General features: G+C 48.1%; 3 protein-coding genes across 15 annotated transcripts; 2 read left to right on the forward strand and 1 right to left on the reverse strand.

Annotated features, from left to right (window-relative positions):
- The first annotated feature begins 963 nt into the window (after positions 1 to 963).
- Positions 964 to 11,711, forward strand: LOC114431563 (nocturnin-like). Of its 5 annotated transcripts, XM_028399109.1 has the most exons (7): positions 964 to 1,072; positions 4,591 to 4,855; positions 4,969 to 5,175; positions 9,011 to 9,123; positions 9,196 to 9,370; positions 9,806 to 10,137; positions 10,750 to 11,711. In XM_028399109.1, the coding sequence occupies exons 3-7, from the start codon at positions 5,094 to 5,096 to the stop codon at positions 11,263 to 11,265; spliced, it is 1,218 nt and encodes a 405-aa protein (XP_028254910.1). In that variant the 5' UTR covers positions 964 to 1,072; positions 4,591 to 4,855; positions 4,969 to 5,093; the 3' UTR covers positions 11,266 to 11,711. The 5 variants fall into 5 exon arrangements, with proteins under 5 accessions (XP_028254910.1, XP_028254934.1, XP_028254943.1 ...); XM_028399133.1 differs by lacking the exon at positions 4,969 to 5,175 and having other exon boundaries at positions 967 to 1,072; XM_028399142.1 differs by lacking the exons at positions 964 to 1,072; positions 4,591 to 4,855 and having other exon boundaries at positions 5,007 to 5,141.
- Positions 1,452 to 3,668, forward strand: ccdc175 (coiled-coil domain containing 175). Its single transcript, XM_028420230.1, has one exon. It carries the CDS (start codon positions 1,452 to 1,454, stop codon positions 3,666 to 3,668), a length of 2,217 nt encoding a protein of 738 aa, XP_028276031.1.
- Positions 11,712 to 13,016: 1,305 nt separating the features above from the next.
- elf2b (E74-like factor 2b (ets domain transcription factor)) lies at positions 13,017 to 24,335 on the reverse strand. 9 transcript variants are annotated; one of them, XM_028399017.1, is made up of 11 exons: positions 24,210 to 24,287; positions 22,159 to 22,479; positions 19,820 to 19,971; positions 19,487 to 19,739; positions 16,290 to 16,403; positions 15,616 to 15,786; positions 15,234 to 15,320; positions 14,942 to 15,137; positions 14,445 to 14,858; positions 14,160 to 14,337; positions 13,017 to 14,055 (listed from the first exon to the last, which is right to left on the reverse strand). In XM_028399017.1, the coding sequence occupies exons 3-11, from the start codon at positions 19,892 to 19,894 to the stop codon at positions 13,480 to 13,482; spliced, it is 2,064 nt and encodes a 687-aa protein (XP_028254818.1). In that variant the 5' UTR covers positions 19,895 to 19,971; positions 22,159 to 22,479; positions 24,210 to 24,287; the 3' UTR covers positions 13,017 to 13,479. The 9 variants fall into 9 exon arrangements, with proteins under 9 accessions (XP_028254818.1, XP_028254841.1, XP_028254670.1 ...); XM_028399040.1 differs by lacking the exon at positions 24,210 to 24,287 and adding an exon at positions 22,790 to 23,229; XM_028398869.1 differs by lacking the exon at positions 22,159 to 22,479 and having other exon boundaries at positions 24,210 to 24,335.
- Between the last annotated feature and the right edge of the window lie 371 nt (positions 24,336 to 24,706).

The following is a 24,706-nucleotide window of genomic DNA, read 5'->3' on the forward strand; positions in this document are numbered from 1 at the left end:
GAACATTTTGATAGTTGAATGGCTGAAATCGGTCAATGTATGCTGAAGATACGCTGCGCCAAAAAACGTACGGAAGAAGAAGAAGAAGAGTTTAATGAACTGGATATAATTTTTGAAGCGGTTCAACGCTGCTTCATTGCTTCATTTTCACGTCACTAGGCCGTGGGAATGACACATGTATATAAGAACCGTCAAATTTAGATCAATGAGCAGCCTATTGTTTTTATTACACATTAATCAATGTAACACTTTGCTGGACAATATAAATGTGTAATTGTAACGCTGCACAACTATAAAACTCAGTGGTAATCAACAAAAAAATTCCCAATATGTCTGTCGTTAAGTTAGCGGCGCCTCTTCTACCTGTTCTATATCTATCGTTACGTCTTTATTTGTGGACTGACGGCAACACACAGCGCCGGCCAGGGTTGCCAGATCTGGATGTCAACACACCTGCATGAACTAAACTTCCAGCTAAATAAAGCTGGATAAATGTCTAAAAACACGCATTTAAAAACGGAAACATGTGAACTGGAATAGTTCTTAAAGATATTTGACTAATTGTATCAGTCAATACCAATCACAATACTTTTATTCTTTAAATGAGGATCACAGGTTTCTGTGTAACTAGATTAGAAAAGTTGCTTTGTAAGAAGAATCATAATCTATATTTTAATAAATGATGCTCCGGATGAGCTGCGCTCAGTAACTTTATTTTACAATAATACTGATCGTTTTCTATCATTTTAGAAAAGCTGTGATTATAGAAATGGGAACAGTATTGAGGATATATTAAAAAATAAAACCGTAAATAATGCTAGACACGATTTTTAAAACATTTAAATGTAAATCTTTAACTAATCGGTTACGTCGTACACTGACACGGAACATAGAAGAAGAAGAAGACTAAACCATCTTACCTGAAATCGTCAAATCTGGCAACATGGAAGCCGCTAGCTAGCTAGCTAGCTCGGCGTTAGCTGTCAGATCTCTGGCTTCTGCTCGCTCAGACATCTTTAGGAAACAGGTGCTAAAAGTGAAACGTGTGCTCGGATGTTTATGCACCTCACAGGTAAGCATCGAATCTGCTGTTGACATGTGTAAACGCTTCTTTATTCAGGACCAGAGTCGTTAAAATCTCTCTCGTTTACTTTATTTTCGTCCCAGACGCAAACGCAGTCCAATTGTTTTCATGTGTTTAGCTGAGTTTGATGCGCTTCTTGTTTTTAATTTACTGATCACGATCGTTTAATAACATAGTTAGCAGTTTAGCTACAGCCTTTTTTTTATACTTTTGGACTCGTAGGCTTGCCGTAGCATGCCCGTCTTCTTCACGGTGCAGCAGCTGTTGCCATGGAGACACTACTAACAACCTATGGCTCGAGCTAAACACGGAGCTAATCGAACAGACAACTACAATTTAATACATTAAAATAAAACAAAAAACAGAAATGGCCGCCTGCCTGGTCCGAGACTTCCCGGCCGTGGTGATGGCTCTGGAGCACTTACAGGATCTGGACAAGCAGCTGAGAGAAGAGAGGGTACCGTTTGAACCTGAGGCCAGCCTCCACCTGACAGAGATCACCGCTGCCATCACCCAGCTGGAGGCGGACAGGCGCGTCGCTCATGAACTCCTGGAAGTGGAAACCATAGAGAACAGCAAGCTGAGACACCAACATAACGACCTGCGTGAGCGGATGATTGAAGATATCATGGCTGATGTGGCAGCGACGCGGGCTTCTAACGCTGAGGAGATAGAGCAGCTGCGCAAAGATCTCAGTGCAACGTCCCAGCTGCTGGAGGAAGCCACGAAGAGGCAGACAGCACTTCTGAACCAGAACCAAACACTGCAGCCAGAGCGGCGGCAGGTGAGAGCCGAGCACGGGGCCATCATCGCCGCCCTGAATGATCAGATCACCCTGAAGTACAGCTTACAGATGCGGCTGGATCAGACACGGGGACGCATCGAGGAGCTGAAGTCCTGCATCGCTGCTGTGGAGCAGGAGAAAATAACACTGCAGCAGAATATGGCGCTGGAGAGAGAGGCTGTCTCTGTGAAAAAGGACAACCTGTCCAGAGAGGCGGAGCAGGCCGAGGAGGTGAAGGAGCAGCAGGAGGAAGCCATCAGGAGGAGCAGAAATGAACTGGACAGGGTTCACAAGAGGAAACAGAACACGCAGGGCCGTCTGAATGAGCTGATGGTTCACATGGCCCGCCTGGAGAACAACACGCAGAGGCTGACGGCGTCCCGCCGCCAGTGTGAGAAACAGCTTGAGGGGGAATCTCAAAGGCGCCAGGCGCTGAGGCAGCAGAGAGAAACGCTGAAGAAGAACCTGTGTGACCTAAAGAAAGAGTTCGCCGCAGCTTCCCAGCATCTTCAAGGCCAAATATCAAAAGTAGAAGGTGAAATAGAGGAGGGTCGAGCATCAAGGACACGATGTCAGGACGCCTTGGCCCAGATCTACGAGGTGTTCAGGCGTCAGCATGCTGTGGAGAGCGAGGAACGGGCCGAACATCTCCACGTGTCACAGCAGCTGGAGCGGACCAGGCTGCGGCTGGAGGAGCGCATCGCCTCCATCGTCAGGCGCAGCCAGGAGATAAAAGAGATGGACAGACGGCTCAGAGAGCTCCTGGAGACCAACACGGTGAACAGGCGTGTGTTTGAGAAGGACCAGGAGGAGCTGTGTGATCACATGGACACAGAGAAGAAGAACGTCGGCCACCTGGAGGAGGAGAAGGATCAGCTGAGTCGTCTGCTGAAGGTGGCGAAGAGCAGGCAGGAGGAGCACGTGAGGAAAACGACATCCGATATCGACACTACCAGGAGGAGGTACGAGGAGCTGCAGCAGGAGGAGGCGGAGCTCCAGCAGAGGCAGCCCAGCAGCGTGGATGCTGACCTGCTGATGAACCATGTGACCCAGTCTGTGCTGGAGTACAGACAAACGGAGAGCATGCAGGGCGAGGAAATACAGCGGTGCACCGCGGAGGCTGACGGCGTCACAAAGAGCACAGAGGAGAAGCAGAGGGAGGTGGAGGAGAAGGAGGAGGTGTTAAAGGAGGTGGAGGCCACGTGGACTGAGAAGAAAAGCAGGCATGAGAGTTTAACAGCTCTCACAGGCACACTGGAGGAGAGGAAGGCTGAGCTGCAGCTGTCCATCGAAGAGCTGAAGAAAAGCACCTCCGCCCTGCTCCAGCCCAAACTGCAGAAGAAGACGGAGCTGGAGGAGCTGCGAGGATCCCACGCCGGCCTGCTCCACGGGCAGGCGTCAGAGCTCAGAGCGGTGGAGGCGAGCATCTACAACAGCAGCGTGTATCTGGAGCAGGTCTGCATGGAGAACAGCCGCCTGTGTCTCTGCATCAGACAGATGACGGAGGACGTCAGCAGAGCCCGGGAGCACAAAGGCCGGTACCAGCGGGAGGCCCGGCAGGTCGGCCAGGACGCACAGTCCTTGTATGAGAGGTTACGGGAGGCCTGGAGACACGATCTAGCGCTGACTGAGGACTGTCAGAGCAGCGACGGTGCCATTTTGGCGTCTATGAGTTCACTGATGAAGCAGGTGGAGACCAGGAGGCGGCAGCTGGGGAACGCCTGCACACTGCTGCACCAACAGATGCTGGACTTCAGCCAACGGCTGGGAGACAAAACCATGAAACAAACCACCAGCTGAATTTATTTTATACACACGCCAGGAAGGGAAAACCTGCAAAATGAACTCATAATAAAACATTTGTAAGCAAATAATCTTTATTATTCTTCCAACCTGGCACCAGATGCAGAGCAACTCCACCTCTGACCCGGAGCTGTGGGCCAATACGCTGCTGTCACACTGAAACACAGAAAACATCAGTAAAAATAATCCAATAAAGACTCATGCAGATAAGAGTGGAGGCAGATTAGGCGAGAAACGTCTTTAAAAAAAACAATCCTTGAGTCCAGCTGCCTCGATTTAAACTCTTGGAAATGACTATGACCTGGATGAACGAGAGCGTCCACAGATATATGACATACAAGTAAATACATAAGCAAGGTGCAAACCAGCGGGGCCAGATTAGACTTCACCAGAAACCATCTAACAAAGCTTGGAGGAGGAAGAAGGACTGATGAAGATGAAGTGGTCCCAGAGAACCGTCTGGAGAAGGAAGAGAAACAGCTGATGATCCAAAGCAGCAGGCGGTGGAGGCGTTGGTGTTACGACATGGACATGTACGTCTGCCACTGGAACAGGGTCACTGCTGGTCATTGATGATAATGTGACTGCTGATGTGACTCAGGTGGATACTGACCCAAAACACTGAGCGACAGCTACACAAGAGTTCCTGAAGGTGAAGAACTGAGAGATTCAGTCACCTGACCTCAGCCCGACAGAGCTGCTGGTCACTTCCTGAGGACTGAATAAGAGTAGAACACAAGTTTATTAGAACCCAGAAACATTCAAGACGTTTGTCCGTTTCCTGTTGTGTTCATTTTGGTGGTGATAGTTATGATAGTTGTCTCCTGTCATGTACGGGAATAAAAGCAGCACTTCTCGTCTCCCGTTTGTCTCCTTCTTTTTTTGAGAAATAACCCTAAATGACTCTTTTTCTTTTCAGCCTTCACTGCCTGAGTCTGGTGCTGCAGGCTGCCGCCAGCAGGTGGCAGACGTCTCTCTCTCACTTGCTGTGACCTTGCCCTGCAGTTAGAGTGTCAAACAACCGCCCACAGCTGACTTCCTTCTGAACACAGACAGACAGACGGACGGACCTGGTGGCACATTGTAGCGCTCCGTGTCGCACTACACAACCCGGCTGAACCCTGGTGGAGCAGATAAAAGTGGAAATCCAGGCCGAAGAGTTGACGAGAAGTCGGCGTCAGAAGGTGAGAAAACTTCTGCTCTCTGTCCCATATCAGTGTTGTGTCTGTGCGTTCAGCCTTTTTTTTTTAAATGTTTATAATAAAGTGTTAATAATCAAATGAACATTCTGATACAGGCTATCATAAAGAGAAACCGCTGGGACTCCTGTCCTGGATGTCCTCGTAGCACAAGACACAAACAGAACAGGCAGAACTGTCCGTCACATAAACAGACCCAGCTCTGTGCTCACGATCACAGCTGATGAGCAGCTCCTGTGTTCACTCAGCGGTGCAGCGCAGGAGGCTTAAGGTCAGAGTTCAAAGGAGCAATTTAACACCACAAGGTAAATAACACACACGATGTGGACTGTAACGTCCACAGCGTGTGACGCTCGCACAGACCTGCACAGTGGATTTCAGCAGCTATCTGCCGCGAAATCAGCTCCTGGCTCTTTTTTTTCCAGAGCCAGTATTGACCGACTCAGCTTTATTTTGTTCTTTGTGCTAACTAGCAAGTGTTAGCCTGCTAACATGCTAAGGTATGATGGGAAAACAAGTGCTACAATGCCATACCTGAAGGATTTAAATCAGGAAACTCTTGCTAATAGTGACACCTCTGGCTGTTAGCATCCTGCTAGTGAGCGCACCCTGAGCACCAATAGTGCACTGATGTGTCTTATTATTATTTTACATGTTTGCAAGTTAGAAGCTAGTTTTTCCATCAAGCATCAGATCAATACGATGGAGCATGTTAGCTTTATAACAATACATCATTTAATGTTGGGCTAACATCAGCGTATCACACATGTTAGCTAGAGAAGCTAATCCGTACGTTCCTTGTGAGAACTTTACTGAGCAAAATTTCATAACACTAGCTGGCAAACGACCATATCCACTTAAATAGTATTTTGTTGTGACTACATTAGCTAGCAAGCTAATCTTAGCCAACCTAGCTACCACACTGCATTGATCAGGTGCTGATCATAACAGTAACAGCAGCAGCAGAAGATCAGTCACTGATTCAAGGATTCAGTGGGAGACACACAGATCACAGACAGACAGCTGCTACACACAGACACACAGACACACACATGTAAAGACCGCAGGTTATCTAACAGGGCAGCCGCCCTTCAGTGTGGAAATGTCAATAAGAATACAGTGACACTCGCTCACACACACACACACACCAGGCCACACTACTCGCCTACAGGAGATGAGTCACACCGTCCTCACATCATTATCAATACATGCACCGGCAGCCTGTGTGGACATCAGCTGTTTGTGTTTGTGCTGCTTTTTAAAAACAGCCTGTGTGTATCGGCTGCTGATTCAAGCCATCGCTCATCGCTCATCAGAACGTCAGCGCACAGACGTCAAGGCAATAAGTACAAAAACAAAACAATCACTCACTGTCTGCAGATTAAATGAGTCACACACACAGTCTGTAGGGGTGCCTCATCAAACAGGGGACTGCAGAAATGAATCCATCAGGAATTAGGCGGCTCAAAAAGAGAAGAAATGCGGAGCCTGCTGTACATCAACATTAAACCGCTTCAGTTCCAGCTCAGTGTTGCTTTATAAGTCTGGGGAAAGTACCCTGCAGTATGTGGAAAGCCACTGTGATGCAGTAACTACGTGGAAACTGAGGAAGTTAACGTTGCAAAATGTTCGTGTCGTTGCTCATTGATTAGAAACAACAGCATCGTTCTGCTCTTTCTCTGTATTTGTCTTTCTCCAGTGGGAATAATGAACCTGGCGTACGTCACACGTCTGCACACACTCAGCTGCTGTGTGACTGTGTGAAAGCATGACCTGTAATACTCCATATGGCCTGGTGACGTCAGCGCCTTCTAATCTCCCTCTCTCTCCCTCTCTCTCTCGCTCACTCTCTCACAGAGGCTTTATAAGCAGCAGTCAGATTTCTTCGGTCACACACACACACAGCACATCTGTCGTAGCAGTGAAAAGACTTTGAGCTCAGCCGGGAGGCTTCAGTTAGCTCACAGCTCACAGAGTCTGTAGATTTAAAAGGAGGCTTTAAGGACGTTCTGCTGTGGACAGTGATGGAGACTATGGGTAAGAGGGAGACGCTGTTTTTCTTGTTGTTGTTGTTGTTGTTGTTGTGGTGCTCTGTGAAACATCACACAGACTGAAGATGTAGAGATTCTGCTTTTCTGGTGCTGTGGAGCAGAATGTGTGGCTTTAACACACAGCCTGTGGTCCAGGACCAGGAGCTGGACTAACAGGTGGCTGTCAGCTCAGATTTGCTCAGTAAGTGTCAGACGTCGTCAGTAAAGAAGAGTCTGATCGACCACACTGTTTGGGTGATAATGGCGGCAAATACACCAATGGTTAATGTTGGACGTTATCACAGATGCAGTAAAAGATGCTTGAGGTAATGTAGCTATAGTGTCATCACAAAGTTTATCCACCAGAGGGTGCTGCAGCAGTCCGTTCAGTCGCTTTGCTCACCTTTAACTTCAAGCGAAGCCGGCCGCATCCCCCCCCCCGTGTCAGGCGGTGGATGATTCTACCGCCACTGGCCGCCGCCGCTGCACCTCGCTACCTGTCACACAGAACGGTGAGGTAGAGTCTGTAATTTCTGAACATGGTCACCTTCACATTTTCAAACAATGACATCAGTTAGCATGTGGCTGTGAATGCGTCTTTGAACCTGCTCGGCTACATGTGCTGCAGACAGTGCACGCTCAGTTATGTGATGACACCACATCTGAAGTGCCTGAAACATCACGTTCTGCACGACCGACACAGCGGTCCGTGGTGGAAGCTTTTCTGCATCTCAGTAGACGGAGCCGAGGTTCAAACTGTGGCTGAAATCTCCTTTTATAGTCACATAGTTTGGTGTGAGGGAGGTGAGGAAGTAAATGAGTTTGATTGAGCAGTGGTCATAACACACACGCCATGTTTTCAGGTCATTTTACAAAAACAATAACATGTCTCTGTTATTATAGAGCAGTCTAGATATCTCATTTTGACTCTGTATGACTCTATTTAAAACAACAATCGCGATCAATATTACTGTTCATGTCTGCGTTGTTTCTGTTTGACCCACTTTGCTCTGTTTGACCTGCTGCTGGTCAGATTTCTCTCAGACTGACACTGTGTTAAATACTCATGGATCAACTAGACTCTAGACAAACAGATGGTGTGTGTCTGCTCACATGTGCGCGCACACACACACACACACACACACACACAGTTTAATATCTGCAGGATGTGGCTCTGATAACCTTGTGGAGAGTTTTTATATTTACATTATAATTATACCCCGTTCACACTGGGGAAAAAAATGTGGCTTAAGCAGGATTCAGATCAATCCAGATGTGTTTTTTTTCCGAGTGTGAACACCTCGAATCCAGTTGTATCCAGTTTGATTTCAATCCGACTAGATCCACCCACGAGAGGTGGATCTAGCCGGATTGGCTCAAATGTGGCTCAGGTGTGAACGCAAATGTGGCGAGCGAATCCGGCTAGCGGCTAACTTCCGAATAGCGACGTGCTACTTCCGATTCACGGGGTGCGACACGGGACAAAAAACCGCAACTGTATATTACGAGGCGCCACCTAGTGGTTTGGAGGACAGCAAACATGGTGGATGAAGCCGGATTGAATGCGGACACAAGTGTGTACTAGCCAGATTTGAAAATAGGCCTGAATGCATCCAGCTTGCATCGGTAGATCAGGTGACGGTGTGTGATGTATGGACGGTGCTGCTGCTGTTTGTATGTAGACTCTGTATCAGTGAGAACAGAGGAGGGTTCAGCAGCTGACAGGGTGGGGGGGGGTGGGTTCACAGTTTGTTTACGTCGCTGCCAAAAAGACAGAGATGAATCTATTCCTGGCTCCAGTCACAATGTGCCCTTAGGACTCGGTGTCAGTCTGTGGAAATGTATTCAGAGACACCGGAGTTATTTTTAGGCCGCGTCATTGATTCAGCTCGCAGGTGAGTCAGCAGATGTTGTTGGAGCTGCAGCCAGGCTAAAAGGCTGAAGGACACGTATTAGAGAAACTTTAATTATGAGAAGAACGGCTGCAGGTGAGGCCATCACATCCTCCTGTAATAACCCATCTGAGGATTTGGAAGGATTTGGACCAGCACCACCTGCTCACCAGAACTTACCAGATGTCCACGCTCACTGTCTTTGTCCTCCTCTCCAGTGTGTCCGATGGGTGGGGGGGCCACCAGGCTGTACAGCGCCCTGACTCAGACCAGCAGCTCTCCTCTGCCGCTCCCCCCTGCAGACACAAACCTGGATCCGGATTTCTGCAAGGTACCTCTTCTTCTTCTCTCTACATAAAAATAACAAACAGAAATGTTTAAACACAGCAAAATGTCACATCAGGAGAAAAAGGGGTCTCCGGTTTGTCCCCCTGATCCGGTGGAGCTGCTCCGGCAGTGCGAGGAGGCCCTCAGGGACCGTCCGCCTCGGCTCCACAGGACGTTCATTCACCTCGGTGATGGAGACGGCGCCCCCGGCAGCCCCATCAGGGTGATGCAGTGGAACATACTGGCACAAGGTAGACTGCTTTTAAAAAATGACAACACATCACACCAGCTGTATGCTCACATACATCCACTGAAAGGGCTCATTGTTCCCGGCAACATAAAGTCCAGCGAGTCTACAAGCACAGAGCATGTTCCTGTGCAGAATAACACCAGAAGAATCCAAAACAGGAAGAAAACATGGAGGCAGAACATCTGTGATTATTGATTTTTACATAAATAAACTGGAATCTGTGCTGCCGTTACAAACATTAAAAATAAACCAAATGAAGTTTGGTCAGGTTAACTTTAAACAAACAAGGCATGACTCTCCTGCAGTTTAATGGTTTGTTTACGCCTTCTGCTGCTGCCCCCATGTGGCCAAAAACGTGTATAAATTCTGCCTCTACAGGTGTTTCCCCCTCTGCTGGGAAACAGTCCTGACAGCCTCTCTCTCTTCCGTCCCTCAGCTCTGGGCGAAGGACTGGACAGTTTTGTCCGTTGTCCCCTGGAGGCCCTCAGCTGGTCCCGCAGGAAGCATCTGATCCTAGAGGAGATCCTCACCTACCGACCTCACATTGTGTGTCTGCAGGAGGTCGACCACTACTTCGACACTTTCCAACCGGTCCTGGCCAGCATGGGTTACAGCAGCAGCTTCTGCCCCAAACCCTGGTCCCCGTGTCTGGACGTGGAGGGCAACAACGGCCCCGACGGCTGCGCGCTGTTCTTCGATCAGGGTCGATTCGAGCTGCAGGACAGCGCCAACATACGACTGTCCGCCATGAGGATTCCAACCAATCAGGTATGTTTAACTCCGCCCTCTGTTCGGTTCTGAAGAGAACCTCAAACCATCACTGGGCTGGTTCTGCTCTTCCAGCTGCATCCTTCAAAGGACACATTTGTAGACCGACTGCATTTTGAAGGCCCCTTCAAATGCGTCCTGCATCATCACCACGCATCAGATGGATCCCTCACAGCTCAGCATATCCCAGGATGCACTGCACCTGGATGCTTTTACAGCAGGCTTAGCTTTAATGGCAGATATGTGACACAATCACAATAAACAGACTTCCACGGACTAGATCGTCCCAAACGTTGGTGCGACCTTCGTAGACTCCCTGCCTGCGGTCTATGGAGCTCAGACCGTGGTCGTCCTTTGGAGGATGTAGCCCCCTGTTCAGGACACGGTTCTGTTGTCAGACATCAGAACGGCTGAATGTCCCTTTTAAACAGAAAACCAGCTAGCTGGAAGGTGCAGTAACCAGGTTTCAGCCTGTAGAGGGCGCTCATACACACATCTTTATGCTATAATCCAACATGAATGACTGTGTTGCTGCGTGCTGATGTGGGACCCACTGAACACCCGTACGCACCAGTTTTACGCTGAACCCTGACAGTCCTGTCTCTGCCGCAGGTCGCCGTGGTGAACACGCTGCGTTGTCGGACCACAGGGAGGAGCGTGTGCGTGGCTGTGACCCACCTGAAGGCCCGATCCGGCTGGGAGTGGCTCCGCAGTGCGCAGGGCTCCGACCTCCTTCGACACCTCCAGAACCTGGTCCAGAAACAGGCCGGCGCGCCCACAGGTGACCCCGAACCCGACATTCCTCTGCTGATATGTGGAGACTTCAACGCAGTCCCGACCGAGGAGGTGTACCGACGCTTCTCCACGTCGCCTCTCGGTTTGGACTCTGCCTATAAGAAACTGAGCCAAGACGGCCTGACGGAGCCGCAGTACACAACATGGAAGATCCGACCCACGGGGGAGTGCTGCAGCACTCTGGACTACATCTGGTACAGCCAGGACACGCTGAGAGTGGACGCCGTTTTAGAAATGCCCACTGAAGAACAGATCGGACCAAACAGGCTTCCGTCCTTCAGCTATCCCTCAGACCACCTGTCTCTGGTCTGTGACTTCAGCTTTAAGGAGTGAGTGAGGAGTTTAACGTGACTTTAACGAGGAGACGTGAAGTCACGTGCGAGTGAAGACAGGGAGCCGAGAAACCGGAAGTGTAAAGATGCGCACACCAACAGTCTACCTCCATCACTGTCTTCACCTGGACTCAAACTGTGATCCAGAAATCCAAACTTTATAATACACGGAGGGGTTCACAGGAACTACAGGGCCACATTGTGCGGGAACTTCCCTTCCTGATTTAGCAGAATCAAGGTTGTAAATATGGAAAGCAGAAGGCACCGCTGTCGGGAGGTGGAGGTGAGATTTGATTACATCACCTTCTGAGACCCACAGTGGATCCTGCATCCTGACCACAGGGCAGTTCCTGCACACGATCACGCCACCTCGAGCTTCATTAATCCAAACACTGCTGTACGACAACCTGACTGGAAATAAAGTGTTTTGGTTGACACCTGTTTTTACCCAGCTGTGCCAATGTTCAATCAAAGTCCTGACATCCTCACATGTGTCCGCTACAGCACTCATTCTTTCCATCATCTGTTCATGAGGGTCTTTTCAGCTGCACATTTATCTCCATGCTGCTTATCAATGAAACGAAGCCTTCTGTAAATCAAGCTGCTGTTTGAAACGGTGTGGAGCAACCACCAGGTCAGGTTTGGCTTTCCGTTTGTACGCTGCTTTATCATGACCCTAACAATCTGACTGACCGGCTTGCACAAGGATTTTCTTGTGTTCCATTTTCACCACATCTTACTCAACTGGTCCTTATGCTCTTGTACAAACAGTTTCCATGCGCTCTGCTCTCTGAGCCCCCACGGAAAACAACTGGATGGAGCAGCTGTCCGGCGTTTATATTTCAGTAAAATCTACTTTAATACACTTTGAAACAAGAGTACAACAAAATAGAATATACTTCAAATGTTGAATATACAAACAGTTCAGTCTGAACACAAACATCTTTCTTCCCTCTTTTATATTTAAAAAAAAAAATAAGAATGAAATGTCGGGGCGGGGCCGGCTCGGCCCTTTTCTTCTGCTTTCAGTAAAGTGACCTGGGATCCACAGTGGTTCTATATTTAAGCCATTTTGCATAATTTTTTTTTTTTTCAATGCCTTAAAATCATTGGATTCTTTCTGGAGTTCATACATTCCTATTCTGTTCGAATCGTGGCATGACGGCATGCATCAGCTCAGTCACATTTCTTTGCATGTGCGTGCGGCCTGACTGCAGGCGCGTGGATAACAAGAGCAAACATCTGTTCAAAAAACAAAAAACAAAAGAACACAAAAACACACACATCGCCTCCGTCAGATTAAAACCTGGAGATTTTCTGAGGATGACCTCTATCCGACGCTGTTCTTCCCATAAGATTCAACCTACAAGCGCATCGACAGCCTGACAGAGGAGCTAATGTTAGCTCCGCTAGCTTCAGTAATACTGTGCTTGGTACGAAACACAAAAACAACAATCTCAATTTATCGTTCAGACAGTACATGAAAAAGAAAGTCAAATTAAAATCTAAGGCTGTTCTGTTAACGTTAGCTCCGTAAACTGTATAGTAGATATATATATATATATATATATATGTACACACGATCGTCTGACATCTTCCTTGTAGGAGCTCCGTGAAGCTCCACTTCCATCCTTCCTTCCTTCCTTCCTTCGCTCTCTCGTAGCACCACCCACACTTAATCTGCACAGTGATACATGTAAAAAAACATTGCTGGTTTTAGCACTTGTAGAAGCAAAATTCAGAAATAACTGCTCTCTACAAAAGCCGTCTATTTAATTAGTTCACATTTTGGTTGGTGGTAAGTTTCTGCCTGGTTTTGAGTTTGTAGTGTTTTTCCCCGATCTGAGTCAGTGACAGCGATCCACTTTAAAAAGGCATAAACTGTAGTGATCAAGGTTGGTCCCAACAAATCCTGGTAATGTCTGTGTGTGTTTTCCTATGAGGCTCCATACGTAACGCTCATCGGGGGGGAGTCTGTGTGGTTCTGAGGGAGACCGGCTCGGTCCTGTTCTAGGTTCTAGGCAGCAACGGGGAAGAAGTGAAGACTGGATCTGGACTAAAAAAAGAAAAAGAAAAACCACACACAGGCCTCCAGGAGTCTTTAAAGTCTCACAGACTGCTGCTGGTTGTTATGAGTAAAAGTAGAAATGACTTCAGAAATGCACAAACTCGCCTTCCCCGGCAGAGAGGAAGAACGCAGGTCGACGTTTGCGCTTTAAAACTCGGGTTCTTCCGTCTTTATCGTCACGTCACTAGTCTCCAGTTTGATAACCACCTCGGTGTCCACTGCCTCCGACTGGACGCTTTTGGGGGTCACCTCGGTCTGCTGCACTGCCACCGGCACCGCCTGAACCTGGACGCCCTTCAGCTTCTCTACAGTGATGCCTCCAGTTCCTCCTATCACCAGCTCGGAGCCGTTGATGACGCCGCTGATGATGCGCGGTTGCGCCGCCACCGCCTGATTGGCTGTGGATACGGTCACCACGTTTGCCCCGCTGCTGACACTTCCCGGCTGTGACACCAAAATAGTCTGTTGAGCCTGCGTCGGCACGGCGAGTCTCATCACTTGCGTTCCAGGCGCCAAGGCCCGGACCGTCAGGGGGCTCCCAAGGAGACTGATGCCCGCCGGAGAGGCCCCGACGCCGGGCTTATTGGAGCCTGTGGAGGTCTGAAGCTGGCACTGAGCTAGCTGATGAGCTGGGATCGTAATGATCTTTGCTAACTGGACAGTGATCTTGTCTCCGTTCTCTGCGGTGGCTGGGACCATGGTGGGGATTGTCTGAATCACAACCTGAACACATCAAATAAAAATAAATTAAGACATTTTAATGAATTTAATGAATTACATGTAATATGCTCCCTGCGTGCTGTAGCTAGTTGTCCTTTTGACATCACCTTCTGCTGTGAGTTGGTGTTTCCAGCCGCGGCGCTGATAGCAGAGGCGTTGGTGAGGAGGGCGGTTTGGCCGGCCCCTCCCGTTGTCCCCGCTGGCGGCTGCACAGCAACTGTGGAGATCTTCTGACCCAGAGATGTTGTCATGACAACGGGCACCTGCATAGCCACCCGCACCGTCCTGCGGACGAGAAGTGAGAGTCAGAGGTTAGCACTCACCGTTGGGAAGAAAATGTCAACATTAGCATGAGCGCAGCTCGGCTCAGAGTCTCTCTGCAGGAGGCCGACCTTGGCGCCGTGGCGTTGGAGATGATGGTTGTGGGAGACTGCGGGGTTTGGTTCCCATCTGGCGCTGCTGAAACTGCCACTATCTTCGGCGCCCCTGTTGTCACCACCGAGCCGCCTCCTGTCGCTGGTTTGCTGGCTATGGCGACGGGAGATTGGACCACATTGGCTCTGTTGGCGCCGCGCAGGATGTTGGGCCTTTTGGACATCGAGAGGTCGGCGGCCTGCAGCAGCATGTCTGACGGCGGGGGCACGCGCTCATAAGACACGGCGGTGTCTGAGCCGATGAGATCCTCAGAAGCAGACATGTCCGCCTTGTCGTCGTCGATGATGACGATGTTTTTGGGCATCTCCTTGAACTGGTAAACCAGCCGCTGACCCTCCACCTTGGCAAGGATGCCGCGCTGGTAGTAATATCTGAGGAAAAAGGATCAACGGGAATCAAAACGCTGCTGTGAAAATAAATGTGTGTTTACATATAACATGTAATGCATCTTCACCTGAGCGCCCGTCCCATGGTCTCGTAGTTCATGTCCGGCTTGTTTTTGTGTTTGCCCCACAGCTTGGACACAGCCTTGGAGTCTACCAGTTTGAAGATGCCCTTCTCTCTCTGGGTCCACTTGATGTACCTGGGACAGGTGTTTTTGTCCTGGAGGAGGTCCAGCAGGAACTCCCACAGGTAGGTGGTGCTCCCTGCTGAAGTCAAAGATAAATCAGAGCAGTGCTACGCGCCAGTCTAGCTTCAAAACATCCAAGACCCAGCCCAGTGTGTCCACCGCTCCTGTCAGATACCTTTCCCTTCTCTTGGTTTTTTCTTGATGCCAAGATCCGGAGAGCCGTTGGAAAACGCCGAGTGATGTGTCTTTGGTTTCCGTCCAGCTACAAAAAGGAAACATTTTAAAGAAGTTGTTTTAGTGCCATGATTTCTGAGGTGAGACCCAAAAGAGCGAGCCAAGCACCGGATGGAGCGCTTGAATAAAACCATTCAGTGTAATTTACTGGTTTGGTTTCCAGTTTTATGGCCTGTGAGGGCTGCCAGACATTCTCCATTTAAAACATTCTAAACATCTCTCCAGCCGTCAGTAACTTGATAATAGTGTTGAAGAACTAGAAAGAAATTCTGACATCCTGAGGATTCACTTTCCTCCAATCACAGCTCGGTTCTGACAAATACCTCTCCTCTTCCTGACAGGTTCTGGTTCTTCCATCAGGGTCACCATCTCCTCATCTTCCTCCTCAATGCAGTCCTCTGTGGATATCTCCACCTCCGTCTCTGCGATCATGTCAGGCCGCATGGCAGCATGTAGAAAGTCTGGAGTCGCCACACATGGTGGGACGAAAGCTTCTGCAAAGAGAAACCAGACATTAGAAAGGATGACGGTGAAGATTCAAACACATACAATTACCCTGTAAACAAAGAATCAGATTAAACTCTTCTCTCTCTTTACCCCAGGACCTTGAATGCACCACATGAGATAGAAACATAACAAACTAAGCCGTCCTATAACAAAAACTTAACAAGTGTCACTTTCACTAAATATTGTTATCTTTTCCTTCTTCACATCACATCTGTAGCTGTGCTTTACTGCACTTAGGATTCAATATTCTCTACTTCTACTCATGATTACGTGGCTGCTGCGGAGTTGCAGGACTTTATATTGCAGTGAACAACGAGCCGACAACTCAGCAGCAGCTTCTGACAGTTAAAGAATCAAGGATCTCCTTGAATAACCAAGTTATAAAGTTCTTTGGAGAAACTTGCACAGAAACGGTGGCAGTGATGATGGTACGTCTATCCACACACACGAATGAATACTGTGTTAATCACGACAAATATCAGCATGCTACCTGGACTGCGGTCTTCTCTGAGGCTTGACGGTGAATCCATGCGAAGCAGAGCCTCTGCAGCCTCGATGGTCTTGTCAGAACAGTGGACACTGGTGCCATGAACAGACGCCTCCGCTGCAACACAAACACACACACACAGGATTAATTAGCAACTAGGACAACACATAATTTAAACTCAGATTAAAAAAACTTTCATTTAGTTTCTCTACACTTAAAAACCAATGGCTATACTGCCTGGAAAATCCACTCATATGGCGCCCCCTAGTGGCAGAGCCTGTTTGTTTTGGGGCCAAATGACACATTCACTAATGCAGGGTCAGTGTGACAGCATGAGTACAAACAGGCTGCGTGCATATTATTTCCAGGGTTGTTGGACGATGATGATGAGACAAGAGGAAAGAGAACGCTTTAAGGACTTTAAATAAAAATACTGCATGCAGAAAAATCAATGCAGAGCACCAACAATCACTGTGATTGACCACGTTCACCTCTTCACCCGTGAGAAGACAATGTCGTTTTATTCAGAAATGGGGAATGAGGGGAACGGCACGGGGCCCCCTCTCTGGGACCATGAGAAGGAAACCCGGGGCACCTGCTGCTGTCGTCAATCACTGGTGAGAAACGCGAGACCCTGTTACACCCCGCCGTGTCCATGTTTGGCCATATCACGGGCGCCGCACAGGAGGAGACCAACGGGCTATCTTTAGATTGTCCCACTCATTCAGTCCAGCTACAAACAAACAGGACGCGGTGGTAGCAGGGATCCTGCAGCCTGCTGATCTGTCCTTGAAAACAGGCAGCTGTGCTGTAATAAGACCACCGAAGGGAAAGGTGTGAGGTCAGGGGACTGACCTACATAACTACATATGGAGACTTTGCATTGTTAAGATTATCTCTGATTATTAAAAAAAATATACACTAACACGTTGACGTTAACAGTACACGTGTATAAATTCCTTAATTCCTTAATTAAGAAGGAAAAAGCATTATTTAGATGTGCTATTGAGTAACGGCGCCAAGAATAGCAGCGAGTCCGACAAAAAGTAGTGCCGCTTCTGATGACTTCCGTGTTTACACTCCTCATCATTTCCCTCCAGTTCTCTTCGAAGAAGCTCACAAATCCTCTTGTCACTCAACACCCGCCTCTCCTCTCATTGGCTCACACTGTGCACTAGCGCCCGCCCCAGCTGGAATCTGATTGGTCCTACGCTGACGTTTCAAAGCAGCGCACACGCTACTGGAGTAACGGCTGCGTCGATCCGAGGCAGGCCCCGCCCCCCGCACATCAACACAATGCTTCCGCCATCGAAACGGGACAAAAATACTTCGTCTGTTGCTTAAAAAACCAGACGCGGAACTGTCGGTGTGTTCACAACACGTCGTTTGTGAACATTAGACGTAAACACACGAGGTAGAGAGCACATAAAATAAAGAAGAATTTACGGGCCGGTGCGGTCGAAAGGTGAAGCCACGCTCACAACAACTACAGGGGGGGGGGAGGCGAGAGCCAGAGGCCGCCCCACGCCGCAGTCTGAGGCTGCACGGCACGAGCACGGGAAATATAACAAAAACCAGGCACCCCGGAAGAACACACACACCTAAAAACCACGAACAAATAAACACATTCGATCCCTCAATGATCACAGACTACACAGCGACACGGCGCATTATTCACACAAACATGAAAACACGGACACAAAACGTCCTTTATAAACAACGCCAACGATTATATTTGACGCTGAATGTTAGATTTATGCCAATAAAAATAAACCCACATGTCCTTCCTACTCAGACAGCGTGGCAAAGACGTAGGGAAGACAACATCTTTACACTTCCTGGTTGTGCAGAGCCGACCTGCAGACCGTTATTCAGCGTCACGCCGCCGAGAGAAAAACACGCTGCAACATGCAAAACGTGCTCCATGCAGACAGCTACTAGTTTGCGCACGCTGCCAGACCCCAGCACGCGTTTATCTCCGCTTTAACCCATGTTTTGGTGTAGCCGTGTAGCAACGCCATGCAGGTTGCTACCAAGGTGATCACTTCCTGATTGCCCTCCATTACTTCAGCTCACTACAGAGCGCGCTGAGGCGCAGCGGGCGAGGTTACAAACAACAGCCCGCCGCAAAACTTAGCTCCCCGACCGTGACTTTAAAAGCATAAAGATACGTTACCGGCTCTGATGAGCAAATCGAGCTGGTTTGCGTGCCCCTCATGCTGTGAAGTCGCCATGTTTTCCCCCTTACTGCAGCTTCACATTGACTTCTCACTGAATTGTATGGGAAGCTACTAGCTCATATCACTCCGCCCCTAAATGGGAAAGCTCCTCGATTTTTTTTTTTTTTTTTAACCAGACGAGTCACGGCGGCAGGGAGGTATCCCTCCGCCGCCGACACAGGAAATCCTTCCTTCGCCCTCCCCCTCTTGCGTAGTGCGTACGTCAAATAAAGAGGCGGTGACGTCACCGTTTATAACATAATCTCAAGTGGACGAAAAAAATAATCTACGAACAGAGGTGTCGTTTACACTGCGGGTTCAGTACGTGGAAAGTAGATCCAAGCCACTTCAGAACAATGGACAATGCAGTGTTTCACTAACACGTGTGTGTTGTTTGTGGCTCTTATTTAACTCCAGCCTTTTTTTCCTCGTTTACAATTGTAACTGGGATTATACTAATAATTTTTCCAAGCGTGGGCAAATACAAAAAATCATTTCCAATGGTTGTGCCTGCTCTATGTATTAGATGTAAATATCCTTTTGAGGTAAAATCATAAAAATCTAATTAAAACTTTATTTAAGTCTCTTCAGGACATTTTTTTTTTTTTTTACTTGTGTTATCTAATATATGTTCTTTAGGCAGACTGCTTGTGAATTGACAATAAAAGTCTTATGTATTTTATATGAAGTGAGAATCTGAGATGATTCAAAAAGGCACCAAATGGGTCTTTAATTCGGTGTCACCCTGGACTGGGACAACGGGTGCTGTTATTCAAAGGATTAATTGGTGATTAGTCCGTTAATGCTGTGGATTCCTTAGCTTAGTTTGTAAAGTATGAAGTATCCAAAAATGTCCACAAGATGGCAGTATGTGGACACAGAGGCCTGTGGCAAACGGAAGCTGTCCCTCCCAAACATTTATTCCACTATTCGAACTTTGCAGCGGTGCACTTCTTATAAACAGGAATATTTATGTCTCACCTGCTTCTCTTTCTGTCTGCACTTCCTGCTCATCGCCCACCTCCTGCATGAGACACAGCTCGTCATCATACACCAACACCTGGGCTGAGTAGCCCTGATCCTCCGTCAGGCTGGCGCCAGGCACCTCTTCCACTATGACCGCAGGGTACTGCTCGGCCTCCTCTCTTTCCTGGACCTCCTCATAGACCTCCTCGTCTTCATACTCGCCCTCCACCTCTCCTTCCAGCTCCAGATCCTCTCCACACTCGCCCTCCTGAAAGAGGACAGGCAGAGAAAGTTTAAGAACGACTGCAGATCCTGTGCTAAATTTACTTGTCTGTGTCCGACACATACTTGCTGGGGGTCCTCATCAGCTGTGACATACTCCACCACCGTCCCACCAGTGTCGACCAGCACCACTGAGGTCATGACTCATGCTCCTCAGGGATCAGTGGATTGCTGCAGCTCCTCCGCCCGGTGGCCTCCAGCAGATTGAACAACAGCTCCTGGAAAAAGGGCAGACACGATGAAGTCCATATTGTAGAGGAAAGTGTGGAAGTATGACACGTACGATTCATTTCAAAAGAGTAATCTGACACTAAACTGAACCTTCCTCCATCTGTCCCAGCGACAAGCTAAGATCTCATTAAAGGCCGAGCTCTCATCTCTTTCATCTTCCCTTCAGGCTTCGGCCGGCAGGAAGCGCCCGTCTGCTATTACAGGAAGAAACGCTCTGACAGCAAGCCAAGTCATTCCTTCAAACACACGCACGGTGCGTCCGGTGAAAGATCGAGGCTGGGTGGACCGAAGCCATGGCAACCGTTGCTAGGAGAGCCGCAGGGCTCTCAGTTCCTGTTCTGTACTACTCCGCAGGGCGACAATAGGATATGAAACAAAAGGGAAAGCAAGAACAAGGAGACGGACACAAACACAAACCGGGATCCATTTCAAAGTGTGAACTGGATCCATTAACCAATCACAATTAATCACAATTAGCCACAGCAGACGTACATTGGTCCAAATGTTGAAACCATACAAAAGCGCTCTGACGTTGTCCCTCTGATATCTGAAAAGTTACCAAGCAAGTCAAGATGATTTCCAAGAACTGACCTGTCTATCTGAGCACTGTGTTTACAGTGTCCGCCTGCTTTTTGTAGGAAGGATGTGTTCACAACAAACAAATAGGAGACCTTCCCTTAATGGAAAAGGGGGAAATTATATTATAGTCAGTGTGAGAAGTGTTTTTGTTTCTAGTATAAGTGCACGAGATCCTTTAACAACCACAAGTATTGAAATTTAAAAAGAAATCTGCATAATTAAAGTATGTGTTTGGATGCATCCTAGAAACAAAGGGTTAACAAAGGTAAAGGTGTGGGGGGGGGTTGAATGTCTCCCTGCAAATCTATTTTTCCAGCTTTTCATACGGAAACCTAAAAGCATGCACGAGGACAGACTGTCTCAAAGTTAGCATGCGTCATGGCTGCTGCTCGTGTCCAAACCTCACGTCTCGGCCTTCAGCATGAGGACAGGCTTAGTCACTCCCACATGGAACAGACTCTTCATCGACCAGCAGATAATCCCTCTGTCCACTCAAGAGCCCGAAGTATCGTTTTTTTATCTACAATATTTTAATTTCTCTGCACAACTTGCCAAATTTTGCATAAATAAAATGTAAACACACTACAGCAGCCTGAGCAGCGTCCTCTGACCTGGTCTGCATGAGGACGTCAGGGCACGTTCAGTTACTCTAACCGCTCTATAATGGATGAGCCTTGAGCTACGCTGGCGTCGCCTCTGTTACTGAAACCAACATCAGCTCAGACAGAAATCCTCCTTTTCAATTATTAACCATCGTTCTGCCATCGTACGGCTTCCTCAGATCTGCTCTGTGCTTGCAGAGATATTTTCTAATTCCACAGGTTTCACAGAAAGGCGTCAGTGATTCGACTTTCCATTCATCTCATGCTGGTCTTCTGCTGTTAAACCGACAACAGCTATTATGCAAGTTTGTGGAGGAGTCGGAGATTGTGACACACCGGGTTTTTGTAATCAATACGGCCGGCTCTGTTAGACAGTCGATCAGTGTCAAAGTGCAGAGGACTGAATGTGACTTTTCACCATCTGGCACATAAAAAAAATCTATTTATCCACTAAGTGACAGCAACAGCTGCAAAATACAATGTGCAGTCACATCTTAGAACATGTTCTGCAATGGGTTTATTATTACACACACACACACACAATGCAACACACCCAAACACACACACACACACACACACACACACACACACGGTCTCCTGGTTGCACGGATTGAAACAAGTATTACAGGACCTACAACAGATCTGAGGACACGTGGCTGTCTCTCTGAGGTAAAGGACCGAACAACCTGCGTTACTACCAGTTCCCCCCTGGGATTAATAAAGTATTTCTGACTCTGTCAACAAGCAAATGGATTTATAATGAAGTCAAAAGCAGCCAGTGTGGCACTTTCACTCCTTACAGTCAGCTTACAGTCGTAGTGGTACTCTAGGAATCGGAAACATTTGGAGAGAGCTACAGCTCTGTTCTACAAATTCTGTTTTATGGTGAGTCTCGAGACTCCGTGAGGCAAAGCACAGTCATCCTGACAGGCTAACCTTCCCACCGTTCGATCCCAATGAGCATGGAGAAACTAAAAATAAGTCCAAACTTGCCTCGCCACAGAACGTTGATTCATATTGCAACAATGCATCCTGACTTGTCTGCCGTTTTTAAAAAAAAAATCCACGAGGAGCATCAAAGACCCATGTGATGCCGTCTTGCTGTGTCAAGAGAAAGCAACAGGAATGCAGCTTTCTCTCCGTCCCGCTCCCATTCCTCTCCTGTTTTGACATCCATCCATCCGTCCGCCTGCCCGTCCGCCTGCCCGTCCATCTCCTCCTCTCCTCTCCTGGCCTGCATGCTCGCTGCCTGCCTGCTGCCTGCCTGGGTGGAAGGAACCTCTCAGAACGACTCAGCACTTCTCAGACCCAGCCCTGAGCACACATCACATGACAAGGGTGGAACACACACACACACACAGAGTCACATGATCTTTCAACAACAGAGCTTTTGTTCCAAGGAACTGGGGCTGCTGGTCTAGATACAACGCCCTGCCTTGTGCCCTGCCCTCCACCAACACACAGTGATGACACAACGAACAAATTCACAGCAAGTATGACCTCAGGGTTTACTTAACACCCCCCCAACTAGTCTTCACACACACAGGCTGATACCACTGACATGCATGATGCAGCTATGGAGTTTCTGAGCATGTTCACATTCACAAAACCAGCACTCACACACCAACACTGTGACCTGATGGCAGAGTGGTCAGGAGCTTCCAGGGTCCCTCTGGTCTGCCTGGACTTTGCTGCCGGTCATGCAACACATTTTCCGAGTGCTCAATGAACTTAAAAAGCAACAAGACCCAGAAATCTTTTTGCAAAGTAGGAATAAATGAGTCAAAAATCAGAAAAAAGCCAGGTGACATGCATCTTTAGTATGAAAATCGATCTTATTTTGACTTGTAATCCATCCTAATGCAACAAAATAAAGAAAGATTTTGAGTATTAATCTACTTTTTACTTCTATGTTTCTATGTAAACAAAAAAAAGAAGATATAATAATGTATAGTTTGTCTCAGGCATCACCACCCACTCCACGTTACCACTCGCACACTACAAGCTTCCTTCTGTCTCATCCAAGCCCAGGCAGGCACGACTGCGTCCGCCCACCACGGACCTTCAGACTACAGTTCAACAGTTAGCTCACACTACGTCAGGATACACCAGCCGAGCAAAAAGGCGGACCGGTCAATCATTTACTTTAAAAAACCACAAGTGCTGCTCACACTAGAGATAGCAAGTCCAGACAAGTAGATTCTCTGCCCCACAAAGGCAAAACAAGTAAAGTACTACAACTACAAACACGACAAAAATGAGCTTAATATTCCAGATTTGGAAGTGATTTCAAGATTGAACATTGATATAATATAAGCTTATTGGTGTTGATAAGGCACCCCCAGACAGTTAGGTTTTAGGACATGCACCCTGGAAAGGATGGTCCGTGGGGCAGCTACAGTTACCGCAGAGCAAAAGCAAGAGACACAGCAGGAGATGAGGAGAGCAGGGGGCCTCCATCTTTGGAAGCTGGAGGACTATGAGAGTCTTTCCCATTGTGGTCTGAGAAGAAGCTCACAGTCTCCTGTTGATATAGAGATCACACTATTGTGATATTTTTGGGCCCCATTTTGACAATGGAGGGAAATAATCCACAACACCTGTTGTCATCTGATCAACATTAAAACACAAACACACACAAGCATCAGTGACTCTGTATCACCTGTTAGCAGGCTGATCCATCAGAGCCTGCACAGCTTCACCGTGTTCACATCACTCTCCTGGTTACACGTATCAATACAAGCTGTGGAGTTAGAGCCAAGTTCAGAGTTGACTGAGATGACCACCACCCTCAGCCTGGAGTTACACACCGCCTGAGAGGGAGAGTTCACCCCGCTGTGGTCCCTTCGCTCTCTACAGCCGCTCGGTGGATTATTAACAAGCTACTTTATCGGTTAAGGTGTCAGTACACTACGTTTAAATGACATTTAGACACATTAACTTGTCTGCTGCTAGCTTAGCTAACTTAGCATCCCGACAACAACAAGCTGTCACAACACAAACACAACAAACCATGTGGCTAACTCATGCTAACGTCCACCTACCGTCAGATCGCGCTTCTGTTCGCCGCTCCGTGCTGTTTGTCGTTAGATAATGAGAGTTAACCCTGACATCCAGTAACCTCTCCTCCTCCTCCTCCTCCTCCTCCTCCTCCTCTTCCTCCACCCTGCTCTGGACCCGCTGCTCGGCTGTCAGGGTGAGGGGAGTCCCGCTGCTAACCGCTCTTAGCTAATGATAACGTTAGCTTTCATAACAATGAAGATGAGCAGCCTCCAGAAGGACGAGCAGAAACACGCCCGGTGCTCCCGGCAGGTGTTTACAACAAAACGGGGACAGTGTGTGAGTCCAGCCAGGTCTGGTTCGGTCCCCGGACGGGGTGCAGCTCTGAGCTCCGGGCGCTAATGGAGACTGACGCTGGTTGTCAGTTCACTCAGGCAAATCACCGCCGTGACGTCACCGCGTACGGTAAACAATCTGAGCTGATTTGTTTTTGTTTTTGTTTCTTTCTGCTTATAAAATACACCATATTCTGCCAAAAACA

This window comes from Parambassis ranga, chromosome 1 (assembly GCF_900634625.1).
Source record: "Parambassis ranga chromosome 1, fParRan2.1, whole genome shotgun sequence".
NCBI classification, from domain to species: Eukaryota; Metazoa; Chordata; class Actinopteri; family Ambassidae; genus Parambassis; species Parambassis ranga.